Consider the following 24673-nt stretch of genomic DNA (forward strand, 5'->3'; position numbering starts at 1 on the left):
GTGCAATTTTTTTTCCCACCGCTGGTATGTACCGCTGATCGATCATTTTATTTACCGCTCTCCTCAGTTTTTATTTACCATAAATTTTTCTCCCTACTGATTGATAACTAAAGTACATTGACAATATGATCATAATTATTGGTGAAGATGAGGTTATCGTTTATTATTTTATAGATCTTAGTCTTGTTGGCATTTTCTATAGAATTCCTACATGCAACAAAAATTTCTCCAGATGCTGTGTACTCATAAATGTAAGCAAAAAAACAGCATTTTCTACGACACTATAAATCCGCCAGAAAATGAAAAATTATGTATGGTTTATGAACTTTTTCTGTTCTTATATTGTGGAGATCTGTTATGGTGAAATGGTGTACCTCTGTTACCTTAGCCTAAGGCTAGATGCACGTGATTGTAGCACCCAATAAATTTGATGCTGATTGTAATTTTACATTTTACTCTTCGAATTTTCACGTTCTTGTGTATGCGCAATGAAATTTGCTAAAAAAAAGTCGTGTAAGTGAATATTCATTATAATTAACGGATTATATATTTAATTGAAAACCACAAGGTTGAAAGTCAACAATCGTGATGATAAACATGTCATGAAAAATTTCATTTTTGGGCTGGAAAACCTGGAAATGTCAGGGATTTTCATAAAAAATCGTAGCAACCCAACATCTGGTATACCGTGCCTTTGCTCTACCAACTGAGCTACCGAGCCAGTCCTGGCTTCACCTGATTTTTTGCTGTTGCTGTTTCACCTGTCTAGAATTGTCTCTGCAGGTGCTACAGCATTGGGATCTGTTGTCTTTCAAACACTGTTGATGTCTACAGTGCGTAGTTTCTCGCAGCGTAGTGATGTAAATTATCTTACAATTTTGCACACACAGGGGTGTAGTATGTAGTTGTGCTGCTTTTTCAGTGAAATAGTTTTGTGAATTTTGTAGGACAAAATTAATTGATCACAAAAACTACACAAGATCAAAATAGAAACTTGAATCGTTTTTCTAATATTATTTGCACCACATTTACTTCACCACTCTATGACATCATCACATATTGATAGAATGTAAGACTAATTTGTTCCTCGTTATACAAGCTATTTATTGAAACAGAAAAGTAAATTCTTGAAGGATGTGTTCTTGTAGTTTTGTAATATGTGTTTAGTAAATAGTATTTTACATTTTTCAGGACAAACAGCAGGAATTTCCATTTGTTCGTAAATGTGAGGTAGAAGAGAGAAGTTCATCACCCAGTGATGATCTAAGGCAGAGAAGTTTGAAAGAATTTGAGAAGGTAATACTTGATTTTAATGATATTCATAAATTGTCAGCAATGGGTTCATAAAATGCAAAATTTATTGCATGTTATATGTTTAAGAGCATATTTGAGACATTTTACCAACAGGGTTTTTCCAAAAAGCTTCTGATAAGAATGTCATATGATATTGTTTGTATGTTACCATTGTGTAGGCTAGTTTCATGATAGCGCAGCAGTTTGAACAAAAAAATGGACCCTGTATTTTTTCTGTTAATGAGATATGGTCTAAAGCATAGTTTCTCAACCTATAGGCCATGACCCACTGCTGGGTCTAGAGTGAGCATTTTGGTGGGTCATGAAGTTGGGCTCGAAAATTTGTTTAATGTGTTAAAAACGTATTATATTTATATTACTAAGATATATTGTTTTAACCATTTAAAGTCAGCCCATGTTGTGCATAGTCTAAACTAAATTTCTGTTATTCACGTTCTACCATTGTTTTTTGCTGGCATCTCTCAATTTCAGCATTTGTGTTTAGTTAGATGTTAGGCTAGAGTAAATTAGTCTTTTAAATTACATATTTACTTTTCTAGAATCAAGTATGTGTAATTTGTGTAAGCAAGTGTAAAAGAAGGCTTCTTAAAGTACTCGATGTTAGCAAAAATATGATTATAAACTGGGTGCACACCCCAACAAGTAATTCTGCCGACGTCCATGCTTATGGGTCCAATGAAGTGTAATATCCTTCAAGGTGGGTCCTGGACTGAAAAAGGTTGAGAACCATTGGTCTAAAGTCTTGGCAGAAAATCTTGAGGTAACATTTAAAGTTCAAATCACCAACCCTGAGACCTTCTGTAAACAAAACCACCTGCATGCAGAAAGCATTGCAAACTCATAGAAGTAAAATAATCCACATGAAAATCCAGCGTTGGTACAAGATTCATTATGTAAGGTAAAACAACGGCCAATTTGTAGTATGGGATACGCTGCCACAAATGACATCTCACTTTAAACCCAATGCTCTTTCTTTTGTACTTATTGCTTCACCTTTGTGGTTTACTTTTTGCACCAGTAATCATTTCCCATAAATTTGGCTTCTTTCTTGCATGCGAATTGAATATATTTTACTTGCATTTTTTAGACAAAATGATATAACATGGTAATGTATATTTATTTCTAAGGTTCGATATAGATAGGAGTGTATTTGAAATTTGTTTGTAGATTTTATGTAAATTGTATCTTATGTAAATAAAATATAAAATGGGCATAAACAGCCATATGCAATGCTGTAAGTCCAATAAATATATTGATGATAGATTATTATTTTCAATCCGTATATGTTTACTCGCTATCCCAATACATTAACTCATTTACATCAAATTCCAGTGGTCCAAACCTGTAAATACTTAGGTATACATTTCGACCGTAAATTAACTTGGCAACCACATCTTACATATTTGCTCACAAGGGGGAAAAAATTGATCAACATTTTGAAAGGGCTTGCCACTACCAAATGGGGGGGCCACCCCTCCATTATGCTATTATTTTATAAGAATTGTTTTCGCTCACTTTTTGACTATTCGGCGCCCATATTGGGCGGGATGTCTGATCGCTGGCTCCAAAAAATGGATATCTTACAACGTCAGGCACTCCGCCTTTGCCTCGGATTAATGGCATCTAGTCCCAATGTGAGCGTTTATGGAGAGAGTACTGAACCGCCTCTCTCCTTCCGATACCAATACTCTACCACGAAATACATATTGAAAACATGGGAACGACACCCTCACCCCTTCAATACCGTATTCGCTATTCAACGCCAACTGAATGCAACTCTAACTCTCGATCGCTTTCGCCCTCGGCTTTTCTTTTTATCTTGTTATAATATTGATCGCGACGCCTACCATCTCAGCTTTACATTTACATCCCCTTTGATATACACTATACCAATACTCACCGCCCCTCTCCCTAATATTAACTTTACTGATTTCGGTCGACACGAATATTATAAAGAACTCTGGCCCGATCATACTTTTATCTACACAGACGGGTCCAAAGATGCCGACCACGTTGGATGTGCCTTTTATGTCCCTCAATACAATGTTGTACGACAATTTTCCCTATCGTCAGAAGCGTCTATTTACTCGGCAGAGTGCTATGCCATTTATCAGGCCTTGATCCACGCTCGTGAAGCACAATACACGAAAACTTTAATTCTCACAGATGCCCTCAGCGTATTATTCACGATCGCTCGTTGTGGTAAGGATGCTTATCGGTTACACCTCTTTCCCATCTTAATTTTACAAGAGTATTTTCACCTCCAAAACAAAGCCCAACGAGTACAGTTTACCTATGTCAAAGCGCATAGCAATCTTAATCCTCATCAAGACCTTGTGGATCATTATGCCAAAACAGCTGTGGACGTTCCTTTCCCCTCTCCTATCCGACTTGCCTATACTGATCTTCTCCCACGGGTCAAAAAAAAAATTCACTCTCAGTGGGAAAATTGGGTTGACGACGCAGTGGCAAAAACCACTACCTACAAATGGTTCTACGATAAACTCCCTATTCGACCCTGGTTTCATCATTTCAAAATGCCTCGTGAAGTGATCACCTGTATCCTACGCCTTAGAACGGGACACGTGACCACAAACGAGCATCTGGCACGAATTCACCAAACTCCTTCTCCCAATTGTACCTGCGGAGAACATAAACAAACCCCCACCCATATATTTTTCCAATGCCCGCTATGGAACACACAACGTCAGGCACTCCTCCACAGACTCCTTCGACAAAAGGTTGCTTTTCCCTTCTCCTTGCCCACTCTACTTTCATCTCCTTCCCCCTCTACTATGTGGATTCTCTATGGATTTGCCCGACAGTGCGAACTTCGCTTTTGATTCCATCCCTCATCATTACTATATTATAGTGACAGTGAAGTGAAGTGTAAAACAATATTGTGCTGTTTATATTAGTGCGCGAACTTCTAGCCCTCAATGTTCTCAGACCGTTGCCCAAGACTGCTACCAGTTAAGCGGTGAGGGGCATGAAGAAGAAGAAGATCAAAACAAGACAAAGAAAGTTTGTAAATTTATTGCGGTTGGAAACTTTGACAAGCATCCAAATATAGTGCACTTTGTAAAATAACTTGGTGACATGGCAAGGCAAGATTATGTAGGAATATGCATTGTAACTTTCAATAAGCTTAGAGATTTGTGTACATAATGATATTTTATAACATTGGTTATTTTCTAAAATTAATCATGTGAACAGCAAGGAAGTAGTGCCACTTAGTAATATTGCCTGACTTGTCCTTAGAAAAATTACGTGGTGGGTTCTATGCATGCGGGAAGATCTCCGTGTTCTCCGAGCAAGGACAGCCTTTGAAAAGGGGCGAGAAACAGATTCTACTCAATATTTATGTAATGTTCTGTCAGTGGTATCCTTAGAAACCAGTAAATGAAGTGGTTAAGTTGGTATCCCAGTGCAGTGGTGTGTCAGTGTCTGCAGTTTTAAGGGTTATGAAAGAGAGAATGACCAGGAAAGTAACAATGTATGCGGCTGCATATTCGTCTGATGTTTGAGAGTGGGTTTTCACATTCAGAGGCTCTTATATAAAATGAATAGGTGCGGTGAACTATGAGTGTAACAGCAGATGATTGCAGCATGAATCAGCTGACGCGGAGTGATACATCAATTTGGTGAGACCGTTTGTTTACAGAAGGTCTCAGGGTTGGTGATTTACACTTTAGTTGTGTACCACCATAACAATTTTGGCCAATAGGTGTACTCTTGCACTTGTTCATTGTATACAACAAGTAAACAACCTTTTTTTGCACCCATTTGATTTCCTGCGCTTAATGGAGAAACAAGAGAGTGGAGAAAGTAGAAATTTCTGCATGGTTTATGAAGATTGTGGTTCATATGAATATCTGCCATTCTTAGCTCTTGGAGATTCTTTTAGAAGCAAGTAACTAGTGATTTATGTGGTATCATTTGTGGTGACGTGATGTTGTTGCCAACTCTACATGATGGAGTTACTCGTTACACCTATTTGTGGTTTATGCATCTTGAAATCTATTTCAGGCATTATAAGGCATCAACATCTGTAGATTAAATTTTTAAAAAATCAAAATTTTGCCTCATATGCTCTACTGAACTTTATGTTTCTTCCAATATTTAATGCATATTTTCTGTTCATATATCTTAATGTACATAACTTTCTATTTTTCAGTTCAAAGCTGTGTGTCTAGCGGCATTCAGGACATCTGATATGAAGAAAGTGTTGGAAAAAACTGATGAAAAGTTCAAAAATGCTGATGAAGAGTATACGAATTCTGAAGCCTTTTTTGATTTGATGAAATCAAAGTCGAACTTAATTACAAAAAATCCTCAGGACATATATGTATACATTAAAGATGTTGTGGACATGTTAAAATTATCAAGAAAGTGTAAGGTGAAGAAAAAGAAGGAAAAGACATCTACAAGCTCTTCAAGTGACTCTAGTATTTTAAAAAATAAGTCAAGTTTAAAAGGAGACTTGTGTCCAGATGTGGACCCTTTATGTAGACCCTCAACTAGTGGTGTGGTGAATGATGTGCCTGTGAAGGAAGAAGATAGTGAAACGAATACTGTTGATAAAAGGAAAAAGGCATCTAATAAACACCTTAAGAAACTGTATAAAATGCTTCTGGTAAGTGACAACATTGTGTTCTAGTGTCCTGGTGAGTTGAAACGGTGTTAAATTACAAAGTGCACAACTGTATCAGCATTTGGCTTTTACATGAATATAATGGAAACATTGATAATGTATTCTGCAGGTCCTCTTCTGTGGGGGCACACACAATGGTTTGGATTCCACTTCAAGCTGTAGATCTGATCAGAAATAATGTAACTGTACATTAAGGCCAGCCGCATACCAGATCCGACATGTCATGAAGTGACGAGTCATTCATGTCGCAAACCATCTCAGGGAAGGTTTAACATTAGTTTCTTGTAGAGATGTACTGAAGCCGATTATAGATGTATGAAAATTGGCAGAAATTGACATATTGGCATCGGTATCAACAAAAATCCGATATTTAAACCGGTACAGATAATACTAGAGTTTTACCGGTATTTTAGTATTATACGGACTACCCCATTTGTCTACGTTAAATTGTATTCCCCTCGCAAACATGAGTAACCTAACCTAACTAAAGTACCGTTTAGGTTACTCATGTTTACAAGGTAACCTAACCTAACTAAGGTACCGTTTAGGTTAGGTTACTCATGTTTGCGAGGGGAATATAATTTAACATAGACAAATGAGGTAGTCCGTATAATACTAAAGTACCGTTTTACCTTCTAATAAGTTTCATATTTTAATTTTGCAAGATTTACCTACCTCAAAATCAGAAATAGAACAGTGCATTGCTGAACTGATTATTCCACCTGATCAGGATCCGCTGTTGAATTGAAAATTCAAAAATGAATATCCAAACCTGAAGCAAGTGTCAAGAAAATATTTGGGATAACTACTGCATCAGTATTCAGTGAACGAGTGTTCAATGTTACTGGACAGATTTGCAATCAGAAGTGCTTCAAAAACTTGTGTTTCTGAAGTAGAATCTGCCAGCATTAAATTTGCAATATTAAGAACAAGAATTCATTTTGCATTTCAAAGAACTGCTTGTGTACTAATGTTAAATCTCTAGAGAATCTATGTTCTTTTTAAAGTTTCACATAACCACTTTTTGTAGATGCAAATGTACCATATATTAGCTGTTTTTTTTTTATTTTATCTGCGACATTTTATCCTGGTTTCCTAGAACTTTCTCAAGCTTACACCAAGATAAAAGACAAAAGGTACAATAAAAAGCCACTAAAAATAACTGTTTTCTTGTACATTTGCATCTCTTGAGAATATATATGTATATACATATGATATGCAATAGAAATGTACATAGCAAATTTATTTTTGCCATGCTGAAAATAACATTCCATTTCAGTTGAATAATCTTATGTATCAGAATCGTTTAAATATCGGTATCGGTTCCAAAAATTATCGGTGAGTACATCGGCATCTGTAAATTTTCAGCTTTGTCGCGTCCCTAGTTTCTTATGAGCAGCTGCACACAGGACGAAACATTTGACTTGAGTCGCCTTGCGGCGGTTTGTGACAAAATAATGAAGGCTTTGTGTAGGCACTGATCCATTTACTTCAGGTACAAACCAGAAACAGGGCATCTTGAAACCAGCAATTAAATGTAATCATTGAATCTTACATTAAATGGTTAGTATCTTATTTTCTAACCAATTATTTGCTAGAAATATGATCAATTCACAACATATAAACTGAAACATCAATTCTACACTAATTCCGCTGTAAACTGTCATACTTATAATGCATCTTTACCCGCTTTCCAAATGGAAACAGACAGACCTATTGCATACATGGATGAAATCTGCTAACAGATTTTTGCAATAAATTAACTCGTCGTGTCACTTTGTGACTTGTGGTGCATTGCGTGTTGGATCCAGTGTGTGTCTGGCCTTGCTGAGTTTTTTTTTTTTTTAATGAAATAGTCTAAAACTTTGCTTCCATAATTCTGACATTGTTATATTTCTTACTAAGGGCAAGCTAGACCTTCTTAGGCATGTGTCAACATAGTTGTTTTTCAAAACTCCTTCCTATTCAAAAGCATTATGGTACTGAAGAATTCAATCTGTTTAGAATTCCTTCTAGAGCATTCAAGTGAATCTTAATGTGGTTTGCTTCTTTTTAGATATTTGTGGTAATATTTGCAATAGTTCCATGGCACTGTCTGCCTGTTTCAATTTTTATAACCAACAATAATTTTTAACAGCCCTGGGAACAAACATAGCAGTGATGCATTACCATCTCTGTCACCGATGCTGTAACCTTTGATAATGAAGGCAATGGTCCTTTGAAATTAATCTGAAAATCCAATTAAAATTTCAAATCAGAAATATGGAACTTCACCTATGCAGTAGTTCCTGTATTTGAGAAACTATTATTTATTTTGGATTGGGGGAGGGGGTAATCCACAAGAAACCTGAAACTTTAGTGAATAGTAAACTTTCGTCTCCCCCTGTGTAACCTGTTTAGTGCACAGTACCAAAAAATTGTTTGTGACAGAACATATCTATACACAGTATCTGCAAAAAAATAATGTTTACCTAGCACAAAGCTGGACTAGGATACTTAACAACAGGGAACGGAATTGTATGTACCAAAAAAGTGTTCGAAATGTAAATATATATATTTATTTATTTTAATCGAAATATGGACTTATAATTTTGAAAAATGGCAATTTTCACTAAGCAAGTGGCTTGCATATCTAAATAAAACACATTAAGCTTACATGACATCAATTCTAATGCAAAATTCAATGTGCTTTATTTTTTGCTACCAATGCAAAGGATTAGAAAACTTTCTTTTGAAGTGCTGAAAAATGGATTTCCTGAACATGAATGTTTTCCACAATACACTGTGCTAATTAAGGTTTTTGCTTTTGGGGGAGACACCATTCAGTGGTGTATATCACTTCAGAGGGTATTTGCGTGAGGTATGCAAATTTGTTATCAGCCAGTAAAAAAAACTAAGGGGGATAAAACGTACCTGGTGAGGATAAAAATAAGTTTATTTTGTCAGGGATAAAACTCCTTGGAGGGTCATCCTGGCATAAGGATGTTAGATTAGCAGATGCATTGAATATTGTCAATATTTAGAATGAACAGAGAATGCAAAATGCAAAATGAACTGAAAATCTTTGGTATTTAACACAAGAAGGGAAAATGTAGTACCAGCATGAATATGGAATATATGTCGGAAAATATTTGAAAATATGGAAATTAAAAAAAAGCATTTTTTCGTACCTCAATTTGCAAAGATAATACAAAACAACATTGAGTTTAGCATCATGTGAGGATATATATTGACATATAAATCCGTTCCCTGCTTATCAACATCTATCTATCATTTATCAAGGTTTTCTTGTTTGATGAGGGCAGACTGCTAGGCCAGGGAACCATTTGCACCTCACGTCGATGCCATCACTGTTTAATGGCGTTGGTATGTAAAGAATATGTTCATTCAAAAGCTGGAATTGTTTAATTTCCATAAACAAAAGTGTAATGTCTTGAAATATTTAGCCTAGCCCAGGTTCAGCCTTTTAACATCAATTCTTCTTTAGGTGTATTTGAAGTAGAGGATATAAATGGTCATTCATTTATTATTGTCTTGTAGGCCACTGATCGTAAAATAAGGAAATTAGAACAAAGAGATTGCAATTGGTCAGATGAAGAGGATTCGGTGTTTCTTCAAGAGGATAGGTATGTTTGCTGCACTTTAACTAAAGTTCTAACTGTAGCTAATTTTGTAAAGATAGAATTGTGAGGTTGAATACTGCATTCTGGAAGTTAATACACTGTGTAATCTCGATTTTACATTTTTCAGGGGACCAAGATAAAAAACTTTAAATGCATGAAAATTTTGTAATGTTTTGCTAATTTTCAATCCATGAGAATTGTATAATACAGAAAATGTATAATCTGTATGATCCTGAGTTATGCACAAACTGCTTGTAACTTTGCTTCCAACCTCCTTTCTGATTGTTCTTGCAATTAACATATGAAAATAAGCAGAAAAGCATCAGATGTGAGTGATTACATGAAAAGAACCCTCAGGGTTAAGAAAATATATTTGTGTGCGTGTTGAGATGCTTTCGACGTCACTAAGTGAAAGAAGTCAGCTCCAACAGTTGTATTGCTGATAATTTTAATACAGTGAGTGTTTATTGTGAAGGCATACAAAAACGGTCATGGTTAAGAATAAGATGAATATACTATTGTATAAGTGTGCTCAAAGTTAGTGGAAATCCAGAACCCACAGATGGCAGTTTGATATTATGTTCGTCTGTACTGTTCCGCAACACTCCACCCTTACCGGGTCACTTCTGGCAGGAAAAACCCAAATAAACAACTAAATAGGCTCGTTAGTCCTGGGTTCCCATCCCGTTCCTCACCAAAGCGCTTGGAACCAAAGAATCAATCACAGGCAAGAACTTACTGAATTAATGTTGTAGGATGATTGCTGAAAACTCGCAGAAATGGGCTTTATACATTTATTTACAATTCAACAAACAAGGCTCGGATTCTTCCAATAATTCTCTAATTTACATTATTTACATTGCTCTAACTTGAGCCCCACGGCAGAACTGCCAAGTGGAAGCTAAGCATCGGCGGAACCGCCTTGGGATGCTCTTTCTCATGGGAGGCCACCGGAGACCGAAGATCACTCTCCCTTCTGCTATCCGGTTCATAAACACTGTCTGTCCTGTCCTCTGTCAGAGGCCATATTTATACTTCCTCCCTCGTCGCATGGGGGAGGGCTGAAAGTTCAAATCTTATTGGCTCTTTTAAACTACACAGAAACCCAAGCATACAGAATCATATACAAACACAAAAAAGAAACAAAAAACAAATACTGTTTGTAACAGTACCCAGCAAAGGCAAAGGAACAAAAGGACCGAAGAAACGAGAACAGCTTAGTAAACGAATCCTTTTTGACCCTTCAGGTCTCTTTTCATGTAACCCCTTACAAGCAATGGTCATTGAATAGCTGCAATTCAAATACTAACACAAATAAGTTTTAGATGCATTTGTATTTTCATTCTATTTTATTTTGTTTTTATTCTGATTTGTTACTGTTGCATACTTTAGGTATAAGAAGAGGTATGTTAAGATATACGAGAAAATTTGTGAATTGGAAGGCAAAACAAAGGATACTGGACGTTTCATAGATTCATCGATTAAATTCACAGGTAATGTTCAGCTTTTTGTGAATTTTCTACAACTTAAATTTGTGCATGTGAGCAGTAACTGTTATTGCGTGTTTCCTTTTTAATGCATGTCCTTATAGTGGGCTTGGCAACATTTAAGGCATTTGTCAGACTTAATTGACAAGCAACATAGCAGGAGATGATATTTCATATCAAAATGACGTGATGGTCCTCTTCACTCTGTAAAAACAAGGCATTTTCTGCACTTGTGCAACTAACCAACTGATGCCGCAGGACACAAGTGATGCATGCAGTTTGTCATCACTTTGGTATTAAAAGCTGTATCTATTTCTGAAGGCTCTTTTACAAGTCATACACAGTGTGTTCCTTAATTTTCCGGAATAGGGCGAGAAAACAAAACTTCACACAGAATGTTACTCTTGGGTGTATATTATTTCAAATGTAGGGTGGCTGAAAACAAGGTAACTGAAATGTAGAACTGTTCTTTATGTATTCGGTTACCTTTTTTGGGACCACCCTGTACATTTCTTGTGCTTCAAAACACTGAATGCAACACTAAAGTGAAAAAACACTTTACATGTAACAAAAACACATCATATTGTGTTGAAGGTCAACTGTCAAAAGTCGATATGCATTTAAATTACTTTTAGAGAAATCGTCCAAGATAAGGACTGTCAACATGATGTGTTTTTGTGTGTCTAGACATCCTGCTATGTGTATATTTATACTTTCTATTTGTGTATTTTCATCATTTTAGTTTAGTTTTTCCTCTTTAGAAGACCCTGATAGAGGATAGAAATGTTACATGTAAAGTGTTTTTTAATCTTAATAAACTGCCTTGCTCAGCAACTTTAGATTTTTTAATATGTAAATAATTAAAAGTAAAATAAATTTGCAACTATTTACACTTTAACCCTTTCGAGGTGGATGACGAAATATTCGTCACGCATGGATATTCCCCAAGAACGAGGCTCATTTTAAGCAAAATGTAACATGTTGGAAAATGTTTTTTTTTTTTTAAAAAAAAAAGTTGTAATAACACGATAAATGCCAATGAGGGCTCGTTTTATTCAGAATTTCCAAGGCTTTCGTTCGGTAAGGTAAACATGTCGATGTGTACCCATTTTTGGAAGCAACAAACAGATTTTTATTTTTTTTATTTTTTCAAAGTTAAGCTCCCATCCGGTAGCACTCATCAATCTGGTTAAACCACCACTTGTCGCTGATTGCCCCAAGATATGCAATGGCGAATACATAGTATCAAAACGATAATACAAATAGTAATTTTTTAAAAAAAAAGAAGAAGAAAACTCAAGGTCAAGGAGAATGTTTATCACAACTGACTGGAAAATCATCAGAAATGCGCCCATCGATCAGGGCAAACCGCCACTGGTTGCTGATTTCCCCAACTTATATAAAGGTGAATACGACAGCACAACAATCAGCCTGGCGACATGAGAATGACGTCAGAGTCTACTCGGCGATGACGGCAGATGTGGGGTGAAAGCTTGGAGATCAAACCCAAAAAGATTCCGTGTGTTTTTTTAATTCGGTTTCCTGTTTGTTAAACTTTTATTACCAAAATATTTGTTTGGCGAAATATTCGTCATCCATCCTTGAGTTATTTTTGACATCTATAGGCACCACCCTGAGAGGGTTAAAGTGTAACAAATAAAGGTTGTGCATGCTACAAATTTGAGTTTTCAAGGTTGTATTTTTATTTAATTAGATGAAAAAATTTATATATTCACACTAAGAAAATGTCTAAGCTATGTGAGTTTACCTTATTTTTTCTCCGTAAGTATTAGCAACGGTGCTGCTGAATTTTTACTACACAAGTTCTAGCCTTTACTACATGGAATTTTACAATTTATACTTTTGCTGATTTTCTAACAATGTAAACTTACAAGAAGAGACTGCATGTAGACATGTACATGGGCGTACCCAAAAGAACTGAACTAATTTTTTTGTGAACTTATTTATTCACAATTTAAGTACAAACCTTCAATCCCCTTCAAAGTACTCTCCACTTGCATTAAGACACGTGTCCAATCTTTGATTCCAATTTTCAAAACATATTTTAAAGTCATCTTTTGTGATGTGTGACAGCGCCTCCGTCGTTTTTTTCTTCACCTCAGCAACATCAGCAAAACGCTTTCCTTCATGTCTCCTTTCATTCTAGGAAACAAAAAAAAGTCGCATAGGGCAAGGTCTGGTGAGTATGGGGTTGAGGAACAGGGGTCATACCATTTTTGGTCAAGAATTGTCATACAGACAGTTCTGTGAGAGCCGGGGCATTGTCATGATTAAAAAACCAGTCACCCGACTGCCACAAATCGGGCTGCTTCCACCGCACACTGTTGCGCAATCGTTTCAAAACTTCCAAGTAGAAAGCCTGGTTAACTGTCTGACCCTGCGGAACAAACTCTGAATGTTCCGTCGTCGATCTTCGTTGATGATTTCATGAATTTTTTCAACATTGTCATGTGTTCGGGCCATGGAAGGACGACCAGAACGAGGTTTGTCATCAATTGACATTTCACCATTTTTGAAATGGGAAAACCACTCAAACACTTGAGTTTTTCCCATAGCATCGTCCTTGTACGCCGTTTTTAACATTTCAAGAGTTTCTGTTCCACTCTTTCCGAGCAAAAAGCAGAATTTCACCGCCGCACGCTGTTCCTAAAAATCAGCCATTGCAAAAACGACGATCACACAAAACAGCTGTCACTCTAAACTCCGCCGAAACGTGTCTCTGACCTGCTTCAGCGACGGCACTCGGCTTACAGACTCAGGAAGATTCGCTCTATGTGCTCCTAGCAGCAAAACGCGGTACTACAAAAGCTCTGCCAACCACAAAATTAGTTCAGTTTCTTTTGGGTATGCCCACGTACTTCACAAAACGGGCAGGTGTGAATTTTCTCTTATGTTCATAAAAGTAGCCTCTCTGATTGCATTGTCACTTTATAATCAAGGGGTGCAAAAAATGGACTAAGAATAAGAATAAAAATTCACCCTTCATAAAATGACAATACAGCAGAATTTTGCAATTATAGGCAATTTGTAGAAATATTGGATCAAGTGAGGTGCATTTTTCTTGTGTGTGCTCAATGCCCCATTACAGGCTCAGCTTTTAACTCAGGTAAGAATATTTCAGCCCTCCGACATTATAGTTATGTTTTATTAGTTAAATTTTACTTATGGTAAGGAACTGGACCCCGTATAATGTGACGGGTGCAAAATAGCGTAAGTGCTGATGCATCCACAATTTCAATTTCAACTTGCCAATGAATGCATTTCTTCGAGAAGATAATTGTTCAAGAAGAAAGTGAGGTAAGTTCTATTGTTCATTATTGTTTATCCATGAATACATATTTTTAGGGATGGGACATTATGAAATTTTGGCCAATACCGATAAAGTTCCGATATAAAATTTACCGATACCAGTAACCAATATTCTACCAATCCGATATAGAATTCCAAATGGTCCTTGAAGAACCTTGTTGTTGTTGAGTTGGTGTTTAAGTCCACTTTATGCACAGTAAGGTTAATCGGGACTGGACCTACAGTTTAAAGTGGGATCCGAACCAGTTGTGCCTCCACCGGGCCTTGAAGAACCTGAATGGATCATTGACCTCCTTAATAAATTAATGTTTCAAGGTGCTGCAGTACAAGAGAAGTTGCATATTTAGACATTTACTTTTTTAAAAAAGTAGTGCATGGAGATTATCCATAAAAATTTTAACAAAATGGCAGAATTTTGATCTGAATTATAAGATATTTATAGATATATTGGGTCGGTAAAATAATTGGTAATTTTACCGATACACTGATATGCCAATATTGGCCGATACCGATAAAGCACCAATTAATCTATCCCATTCGTAATGTTTTTGTTATGAGGGGAATGTAAAAGGCAAGTAGCTGACCAGTATTTTCTTTTCAAGGTACAGGATCTGCCAGCTTGTTTAAGGATGGCTTCGCTGCTGGTGCAGGTAATAGCCACCTGCTTATCTTGAATTTATGTTCAAGTCTTTCCAAAAATAGCCAAAAACTAACAATTGGGAATAGTGGCATATGTAGTAGTAGCAAAAAGGAATGTCAGTACTGATTTTGCATTTCTGAAAAGTCACTTTGATACTGTCATTTGTTTTTCTGATTATATCGCACTTTTGTAAATCAACTATATTTCTTCTTTCCAACAAATATCATCATAGCTGGATAATTGTACTTGACATTTCAAACAATAAACATTGGTCTTCATCAGGAAGTGGTAGATATGTGTTTCAGGTTTAAAAAATGCAAGGATAAATATTGGCCACAACTCACCAGACGTTTTATGTGTAGATTGATTGATTGATTGAATTAGACTTCGCATTTTGTGCCTCTTGGCTAATTTGCGAAGATGGGGATGAGTGATGAAATGATGAAATTAATGAATGGACATTCACAAACAACCAAGCCCTAGCGGGATTCGAACCCGGGACCCTTGGCGTTGCAGCGCGATGTGCTAACCACTCGTCCACAGGGTCCGGCATTGTATGTGTAGAAACTGAAACAGTAGAACGGACGTTGGCCGACTGCAGTGTCTTGTGTGAATGTCCATTCATCAACTTCATCGAACTATCACTCATTATGATCTTCACAATTAGCCAAAAATGGGAGTAAAGCAGTACAAAACTACAAATGCCAAAACAGTTAATATTTTATTATTTCCAGTTGGAAAATTAGACGACAGAAGAACTGCCAATAATTTTAAATCATTCTGTATATTTTTGAAACTGTTAAACTGACAATCTTTTTTTTTTATCTAAATGTTTATGGCCATTTTATTACTTTTATCTATTACAGTCCTTGCCTCTAATTTTCTCATGTTCTATTTGTTTCTCCTGGCTGGAAAATTGAGTGTTATTTGTATTATCCATAGGAAATATTATTTTTGTTAAAGTAATGTTATTTTGGCCTGTTGAAACTTCGTGGAAAAGCTGAAATGTAGCCAGTGATAAGTCAAAATTATCCTTGTTTCAGTTATTTGATGTCAGTGATTTGTAGAACATATATCACAAATAAAAGGCAGTGTGTGTTTGTGAGCTCCATAAGGAAAAATTGTTATTTATGTTTAGCAAAGATGAAATTTGCATCATAAGAATAAAAGAAGCTGGCAGGTAATATGAATTTACCTTGGGTACAATAGGGAATAAGAAATACGAAGGGATGCATTTTCTTCAAATTCAGATGCATTGTCTTCAATGTATACGTATTTGCTGACCGTGGTGGAGTAGTTAGCATAGCATGCTAGAAAGATAGGAGTCCCGGGTTTGAATCCTGGCCTGGGCATGGGTGTTCTTTGTGAGTGTCCATTCATCAATTTCATCATATCATCATTCATCTTCGCAGTTAGCCAAACGTGGCAGAAAGGAAAAGTAAAATAAACCAAATCAATATATATATTTATCTAAACATTGTGTTAAGTGTTTGCAGTCATGTTGTTTAAAAGCAGTTAACAATTAGAACAACTGTGTGTATTAGTTTGACATCATATCTTCATATCTCTTTGTAGTTTTTATCCTGTACGGATATGAACACAGAATAGTTTATGAAATGCATGCTAAAGAGAGGGAAAAATCATCGTGTTTTTGGTAAAGCTTAACATCACCTTTTGTTAACATACCCACAGGACAGGAAGAATATTATAACTTTCACTTTGGTACGAATGAAATTAGAGATATTTCCTAGAACTCTATGTAACCAGAACAGCAGTACTGAAGAACAAATTGCCTCTCACTTGCTAGTAAATATGCATTCTTATCTTTAAAATCCTTAAAAGTAAAGATGAAAATTAGCATATATATATATATATATATATATATTGTCAGTGTGGTGTACAATTTACAAAAAGTGATAAGGGATGCTCTGAAACCTCCCCGACAAGAATAGGATGATAATGGGACGAAAGTTACAAGTGTTTCCAGTATTCCATCCATTGTTGTCTACAGTAGTGAAACAATAGCATTAGATATTTCAAATTTTATTCAATCTGAAAAATTTTCGGAGACAAAACCCTTAGAAGTATAACTTTTGAGAACATTGCAGATGTGTTTGCTTGGACACCTGCAAGAGGAAAGGATTTCTTGCCCTTATTTCTAATGGGGACTGCACTAGATCTAGTCAGGGGAATAAAATCCCAACCAGAATATGCAACTAAAGAATGGTGTTGGGCGATGTATTGTCCAGATGATATAATGCAATTTTGAAAAAAATATTGTTCAGATGATATCAACTAGATGATATATCGTCATGATATTTTAGTGATATATATCGTGGAGACGATATATTGCCAATATCGGATTGCCGATATCGTGATCCGGAAGAAATATTGTATCATGTGTAGTGATTAGAGGCATGCAAATTTCGTTTTTGACGAAAACACGAAATATGAAATAACATGTTGTAATGTTCATTTTTCATGTTTCTGAAAGGTGTGAAGTGCATTTTCCTACCCGGTTTTGTCACGAAATAATGCGAAATAGACTCTTAAACACGAAATGTACTGTTTATATACCGACGTGACAATTTCTGAAGTCTAAAGTATCCTGTGAGTTATGCAATTCACGGAAAGTTGATTAATTCTGCTGTAAATATTTGAGAAGCAAAAATGGACCCCTTTACACAGGAATAAACTTAATACTCTGGTAATTACATAAATGTGCTATTAGAAGGGGTAAGTTTATTTTGTGTAATAAGTGCAGTTTTTAAATCAAATTTAGGACTATATTCACAATTTTAAAACCAAAATATCATCTTATGATTATTCACTGCTATAATAGCGAAATTTCATTTTATTTACCGCTTTTAAACCCAAAATCGACTCTGTTTTTGTGCCGAAATTTTGCTTCTTTTTTTTTACCAAAAATATGTGCCTCTAGTGATGATATATCGCAATATCAAATTTCCGATATTGTCCATCCGTACTAAAGAATATCAAACAAGTCATAAATAATCGACACTTTTAGGGACATTGGTCAACCTCTCTTGGTTGAAGATTTTTTAAAAGAGCATGTCAAACAAATTGAAGAAACCTTGCATGTTGCGTAAGCTTGCCTTAATCAAGAAATTCTCTCCCAAGCATCACTGGAGCATGCAATGCAGCTTCTTACAAGTAGCTTCCGACAAGAACTTTAATTCAGTGGATGAACTGCTATGGCTCATTGACAACTTCCGAAATTAACCAGCAAAATAAAATAAAACAAAATCGATGTAGTAGAATTTTCTCACAAAACATAAATGAGATATGTAGACTTACGTATCAACTTTGCTGGTAATTGCTGTACCAACTTTAAGGTGTTCCAATGGATTGCGAAGTGTCGCACTTCACACTTGTAACTTTGGTCACCAATTGCTTGTCCTGAAACTGATGAAACACCAGGAATTGTTATCTTGTGTGTTTGTTCATGTTTTTATTTTACTTTTAAGTGTTTTAAAAGTAAGATCGTTGCTTGGGAGTAGTTTTCCAGGAATAATGGAAATTATTAGGCACCTACATATTTATCATTGGTTCTTAAGACAGAAAAGCATAGATGTTTACTTGTTTTAACCATATTATAAATATTATTTTTCTCTTAACCATGGTAGAAACAAATTTTGCATTAGAGAAGTGGCTAAAGTTATTTTTCTTTCTATCTCTCTTCTCTTTTTAGTAAAGCTGAGCTGATACCAATACTGATGTATCGATATTTACCGATATCGTCTGATACTTTTCTGGTGTTTCACGGGGTCCACAAAAATGTAGCGTGGCACCTTCACAGACTAATTATCTTGGAAATTATGCAAAATTCAGTTTCTTTTTACTTTGTACCAATTTTGAATGAAAAACTGGATTTTGTGATTAAATAACATGTTTTTTTTTTTAATATTCTGATGCAAATGTTTTAGAGCAAAACTCTTTGTCGGTTGATGCATACACGTTGTTCTCATGACCTTGAATCAAACTGACAAAGTGGATGGAGACTGGCCCAAGTATCAATATGAGATCAGGAACCTCATCCCGGAAACGTTGCATTATAAAGTTATAAGCCAAAACTAGCTGGAACTGCCTATGACAGTGGAATAAGACTACTAACAGGTGTGGCGTGTAGATTTAATATGGACATTGGTGTAGTGGCCTAGCCACACTATTACAAAAACATTACAGTAGGTATTCAAACTGGCACCCCCCAGAGTCTATGCAGGCATGACAGTGTCACAAGAAGATCTTGTCGCATCCGTTCAAACATCCCTGGAGATGTTCTAAAGATATCACAGCCAGCAAGGATTCTTACCAGGAAGGGATGCAAGGGGTGTTCCTCGGCTGGGCACACAATTGTCAGCCGTTACTGCTAGACAGTGCAACAAGTGCAGTGCTGCAAGCTGCATCTTTCAGTTGTATTACTACAATGTCAGTCAGCCCCAACTAGTTTCGGCTTATAACTTTTTAACAATGCATTTCCTTATCTCATGTTGGTACTTGGGCCAGTTTGTTCCAAGGTTATGGAAACATCCTGTATATCAGTGAATCAATACAAGTATCGGTTCAAAGTGGTATCGGTTCAGCTCTAGCTTTTAGTTTTAGTTAAAACTGGGTGTCGTAAGTCTTTCCTGTAGCTTGCAGTGATATAGCTTTGTTTAACTGCACTGGTATGGTGGCAGTAGTGGGATTGTAGAATATTTGTTGCAATGTTTTCTCCTTTGGAGATACTCTTTAATATTTCTATGTTGATTTAGTTTAATTATATGCTTTTACATATTTTGTTGTGCTTGGAGGGCTTCCTTGCTAGCGGTTTATGCTCTCTCATCTTGTAATCAGGATGTCTCTGGTTTGAACCATGCTTTAAACTGTAGACAGAGTCATGATTAGCCTATCTGAGCATAGCAGTGAACTTAAGAGACAGTGTTGTAATCAATAGTCGTCACCAGGGGATGGATTTGTATGTAGTTAAATATTTTGTTATTTTCACCAAAATATGGAGTTAAATATGGACTTAAAAATGGAAAAATATACCTTTTTAATAATATAAGCCAGTACACGAGTTGCATAAAATATAGTATGCTTACATTGACATTAATTGTAAAACAACACGAAATGTGTTTTCATTTTCTGTTTCCAAAACATTGAATAACAACATTTCCCTGTAAGTGTTCCAATTGTTAATTTCCCTCTGTTGTCTCTTAAGATGCATTTATATGGACTAAAACTGTGTTCAAAATCTCAAGAAGTAAGGGAATGTATTTCAAATTTGTCAGTTATTCATAAGAAATTCACCCAACTCTTTTGGTCACACGGGGACATGCGTGAATATGCAGTATATGTTGAGAAATGTTCTAAAATATGGAAATAATATGTAAAAAATATGAGCCAAAACCCAATATATGTACAAATATGGAAAATAAAGATTGAATTTTTCAAGTCTACTTGCCATGATGGGCAAGAATAACACAAAATATAACTGATTTCAGCTTCATACATAAATATGTATTTACATGTAAATCCGTTCCCTGGTCATCACAATATATGTTCTAGTGATTGTACGGCTTTGAATTTTCTTATCTTGTAAGAGTGATAAAAAAGGAAAAGTAATTAACTGTGTGTGTCATGCAGTAAACTTTTCTATTTTTTTAACATTGCTACATGACTTTCATAGAGAAAAAATTTTCAAATACTGTCATCTGGTGAGGCTATGTAAGATGACCATGGATGGAAGTGATGTGATCAGCACCATGTGATCATCATGCTTCTCTGAAACTGCTGGGTGTATCTCAGAGCTTCTTGACCTGGGCAAGTATTCATAAAATTACTAGGTCCTATTCCTAGATGCCTTACAACTTGTCCTACCAGCAATTTTTGGGAAATACCTGAACTATAAATTGTGGAAAGCCCAATAAATGCAACTTCTACAAGTCCGTAATAGTTTAATGACATGATTGTAATAATTATTATTTTTTTTACTTTCAGCATAGATTTAAATATTCAATGTGTTTTTTTAACTTGAAGCAAGAATATGATAAGCATGCTGTAATGTGTGTACTTGCCATATTTAACAACAAATATGCTTATTGTGTGTACTCTTTTTTTTTTTAGATAAATTCATATTTTGTATCCATTCAACAGCTGAGAGAATAGTACTAATGGTTTAATAAACTTTGTTTGTTACTCTCTTCTGCAGGCACACGCATTCCAGAGGTAAATAAATGCATTGCAAAGTTCCTTAAAAAGACAAAAGTATTTCCTGATTTCCCTGATATCCTGAAGCTAGTCAAGGCTGTAAGCGTAGAAAAGTCTCTACAATTAACATATGAGGATGTTCACAGAATATGTAAGTAAGACTTGAACATGCTTTGTGTAATCTATAGATTCGAAGAATTAAATTTCTGATGTAATGTCAGCCGAAAGTGGAATTAAATATCGGCAAAGATTTCATATTTAAGCAAATTCCCAAATTTGATCACAGAAGGCAGGGATAGACAAAACTAAAAATAATTCAGGTGCTAGCCCCTTTTTCTCAGTATACAGCCCTTTTTTTTCCACATAATGGCCAAGAAAATTATGAATAAAGTAAGCTACGAAAGTAATTAATTCTTGCTCCGGAGCGGCCTTCATAGAGAAGGCTCAACTGGCAACAGCATGAATAAGTATGCAATATATTATAGTGGCAGACTACCATATTGCTGTAGATTTTAAAATTTGGCTAGCAACCTTGCAAAAATTTATAATGACATGTTTATTATTCTGATTTAATGATACACGTGATACAGAAAACGAACAAACATTAAAAGACATATACTGTACTCGTTATTTAAAAAAAAAGGTATTTAAATCTCCGTAAGCAAACTCAAAATTTAAAAAAAAAATCGAATATTTGAAAAATTTAGGCATCAGGTAAAAATTTTCAGGTAACTGGGTGACCTGTATTTTTCTACACTTGAAAGAGCGCACATTGGTATATAGTGGGATGACGATTTTACATTTCTCCATAGTGTCAGAAATTCCTTGCAAATGTCCACATTCTCATGGTGTTCAGTTCATGAACTTCTGTCTGTAGATAAAAAAATAATGTTCCTTCTGTGATGTAACTTTCTATATTTTATGCATTCAAGTGCAACTAACAAACATACATAATTTTCAAGAGATACATGAGTTATGCATTTGAACAATGTAGATAGACTTAACAATTATCTTCAATTGTAAATGATGGTGCTAGTTTGGGCAGAGAATATCATTCATATCTCTATGTGATGCATGAACCTGTTAGTGTCTCGGTGATTTGTTGTGTTCATTTTATTTTGAAATTGTTTTGGGTATCTAATTATCAGTGGCATATTCTGGAAATTTGACCTGGTTTACCACAACAGTTATTATTATTTATTGTATATATTAATTAGATATAATAGAAATAAAACACTAATGCAGGCATGCCAGTAAAACAAAGACAAAAGTCAGATATCTTCAAATTTTCCAATAATTTCTATATCAGGATGTCTACTAGTCACGAAAGTCAAGAAAAATGAATCAAGAAGTAGGTCAGGCCAATAAGTAAAAAAAAATAATATATATATAGATGGGCTGATATGAGATTTTGGCCGATCCTGATAAAGTACTGATAACTGATATTCTACCGATTCAAATTCTACAATTCCAAATTGTACTTGAAGAACCTGAATGGTTCTTTGATCTCCTTAATAAATGTGTGTTTTCAGGTGATAGCAGTGCAAGAAGTTGCATATTTAGACATTTTCTTTGTTAAAAGTAGGACATGGAGATCATCCATAAAAATATTAACAAAATGTCAGAATTTTGCACTAAATTATAAGATATTTATAGATATATCAGATCGATGAAATAATCGGTAATTTTACTGATAAACCTATACACCGGTATGCTATATCAGCCGATACCGATAGAGCACCAATTAATCTGCCCCATGCGTAATTAAGTGTCAAGAAATTATACTTGTGATGAAGAATTTTTTGCCATCACTAAGACAATGATTTACTTTATTTTACTTCACTCTTCTGCTCCTTGGCTAATTGCAAAGATGAGGATGGATGTTGGTAAGATAAGAGGGATGAAGTGACAATCACAAATATATAGGGACGACAACACAGGCCCCACGTAATATTATACTGGCTGGAGTCCAGATGCCAGAGCCTTGCTAGTCGGCAAAATCAAGTCCAGGATGCATTAATAGATAAAGCAAGTCTAATTCTCTTGTTAAATATAGCTTCAATTTTCATCTTAACTGGCCTTTTGGTAGTTTTCCATTAAATAAAAATTTATTTTCTTAAATGCTAATTTCCCACTTTACCCAAGTAGGGGTCGAATAGATAAAGGTTAAGAAAAATGAAGAAATATCATGGAAAAGTGAAGAATTTTGGATTTGTTTTGGTAGACATGCTGTATTTTCATGAAAAAAGTTGGCAGTATACCAGGTAACGCGAGAGAATATGCCTGCTACTTATCCTAATCTGATCCTTGAGAATATTACAATTTGCTATGACGCTCACTGAATATTTTACCTCCTCTAGCTGTGGAGGCATTCAAGGAAGTAGCAGAGTTATTACGCCAGAGAAGAACTGCAGATTTTTGGGATACTTTCAGCAGCAGCTATGTACCTGATGATATAGACTGGAACGATCCTGCAGAGAATGATGAAGAACTACAAGAAAAACTTGCAAAAAATTACAACAGTAATTGGGAGGCAGAGGTACATATATTTAGAACATCTACTTTTATTTAACATTCTAAACTATTTTTGTTAAGTTGCTATTATGAAGGTGAGTCAAATGAAATCCTTATAAGTTCAACAACATTTGTATGACAGACTCCGTACAGCCAAATTTATGTGAGGTATTAGCTGTTGCAGAACAGCAACTGTTCAAGTGAGCTTCAAACTGCCATTTGTCATTTTAAAGATGGAGGCTCTACTACACACGTTCACCGTGACAAGCATGCCTTGTGGAAGCGTAAAACCTATAGATTTTCTTCAGTAAATGAAAATTCAATATCTTTATCAATGTCTACCACATCAGCAATTTTACAAATGGAGGAGAAAGTTTGATAATGGCATCACTTCCCAGGCAGATTGGTGAGAAGGCTTTCACAGTGGTGCATAAGTGTCTGTACTTGCAGCCTAAAGATTGTTTTCCTGAGGTACTGGCCGAGTATGTAAAAATATGAGGGTCATTCGGAAAGGTTTTGCCATACACAGATATTTATTGATAATATTGCAGAAACAGAATATACATTTTTGTCACATCTGTTTACCCACTTCTCCACATGATCGTCTTTGACATTGAAGCACTTGTCGCACCTCGATACCAGTTTAACTTTCCTCTCCTCGTATCATGTTGCCACCTGGCAGTTCAACCAGTCCATGACAGTGTCCTGTAGTTCCTCATCGCCTGCAAAACTTTTACCAGAAAGTTACTCCTTCATCTTGGAGAATAGGTAAAAAGTCCAAAGCTGCATTGATTACCTTGAATGACGTGGTCCATCTTTTGTTTCAGTGCATCCATGGTGACAGAGGGACATCCTGATCGCTTCACGTCATGAACATCTGTTCGCCAATTCTTAAACA

At 35.6% G+C, this 24673-nt stretch overlaps 1 protein-coding gene across 5 annotated transcripts in view; it reads left to right on the top strand.

Moving 5' to 3' along the window:
* LOC146005341 (uncharacterized) overlaps positions 1-24673 on the top strand; it is a 50688-nt gene that overhangs the window by 10914 nt on the left and 15101 nt on the right. For 4 of the 5 annotated variants that reach the window (XM_083144518.1, XM_083144520.1, XM_083144522.1 and 1 more), the window contains exons 3-9: positions 1192-1296; positions 5492-5950; positions 9509-9594; positions 10984-11084; positions 15011-15058; positions 21263-21412; positions 23622-23800. In XM_083144518.1, the coding sequence (XP_083000644.1) occupies positions 1192-1296; positions 5492-5950; positions 9509-9594; positions 10984-11084; positions 15011-15058; positions 21263-21412; positions 23622-23800 (1128 nt within the window). The remainder of the gene's footprint in view (positions 1-1191; positions 1297-5491; positions 5951-9508; positions 9595-10983; positions 11085-15010; positions 15059-21262; positions 21413-23621; positions 23801-24673) is intronic. The other variant, XM_083144519.1, reaches the window with a different exon arrangement.

The sequence above is a fragment of the Lepisma saccharinum genome, chromosome 23 (assembly GCF_977018435.1).
Source record: "Lepisma saccharinum chromosome 23, izLepSacc3.1, whole genome shotgun sequence".
Lineage (NCBI taxonomy): Eukaryota > Metazoa > Arthropoda > Insecta > Zygentoma > Lepismatidae > Lepisma > Lepisma saccharinum.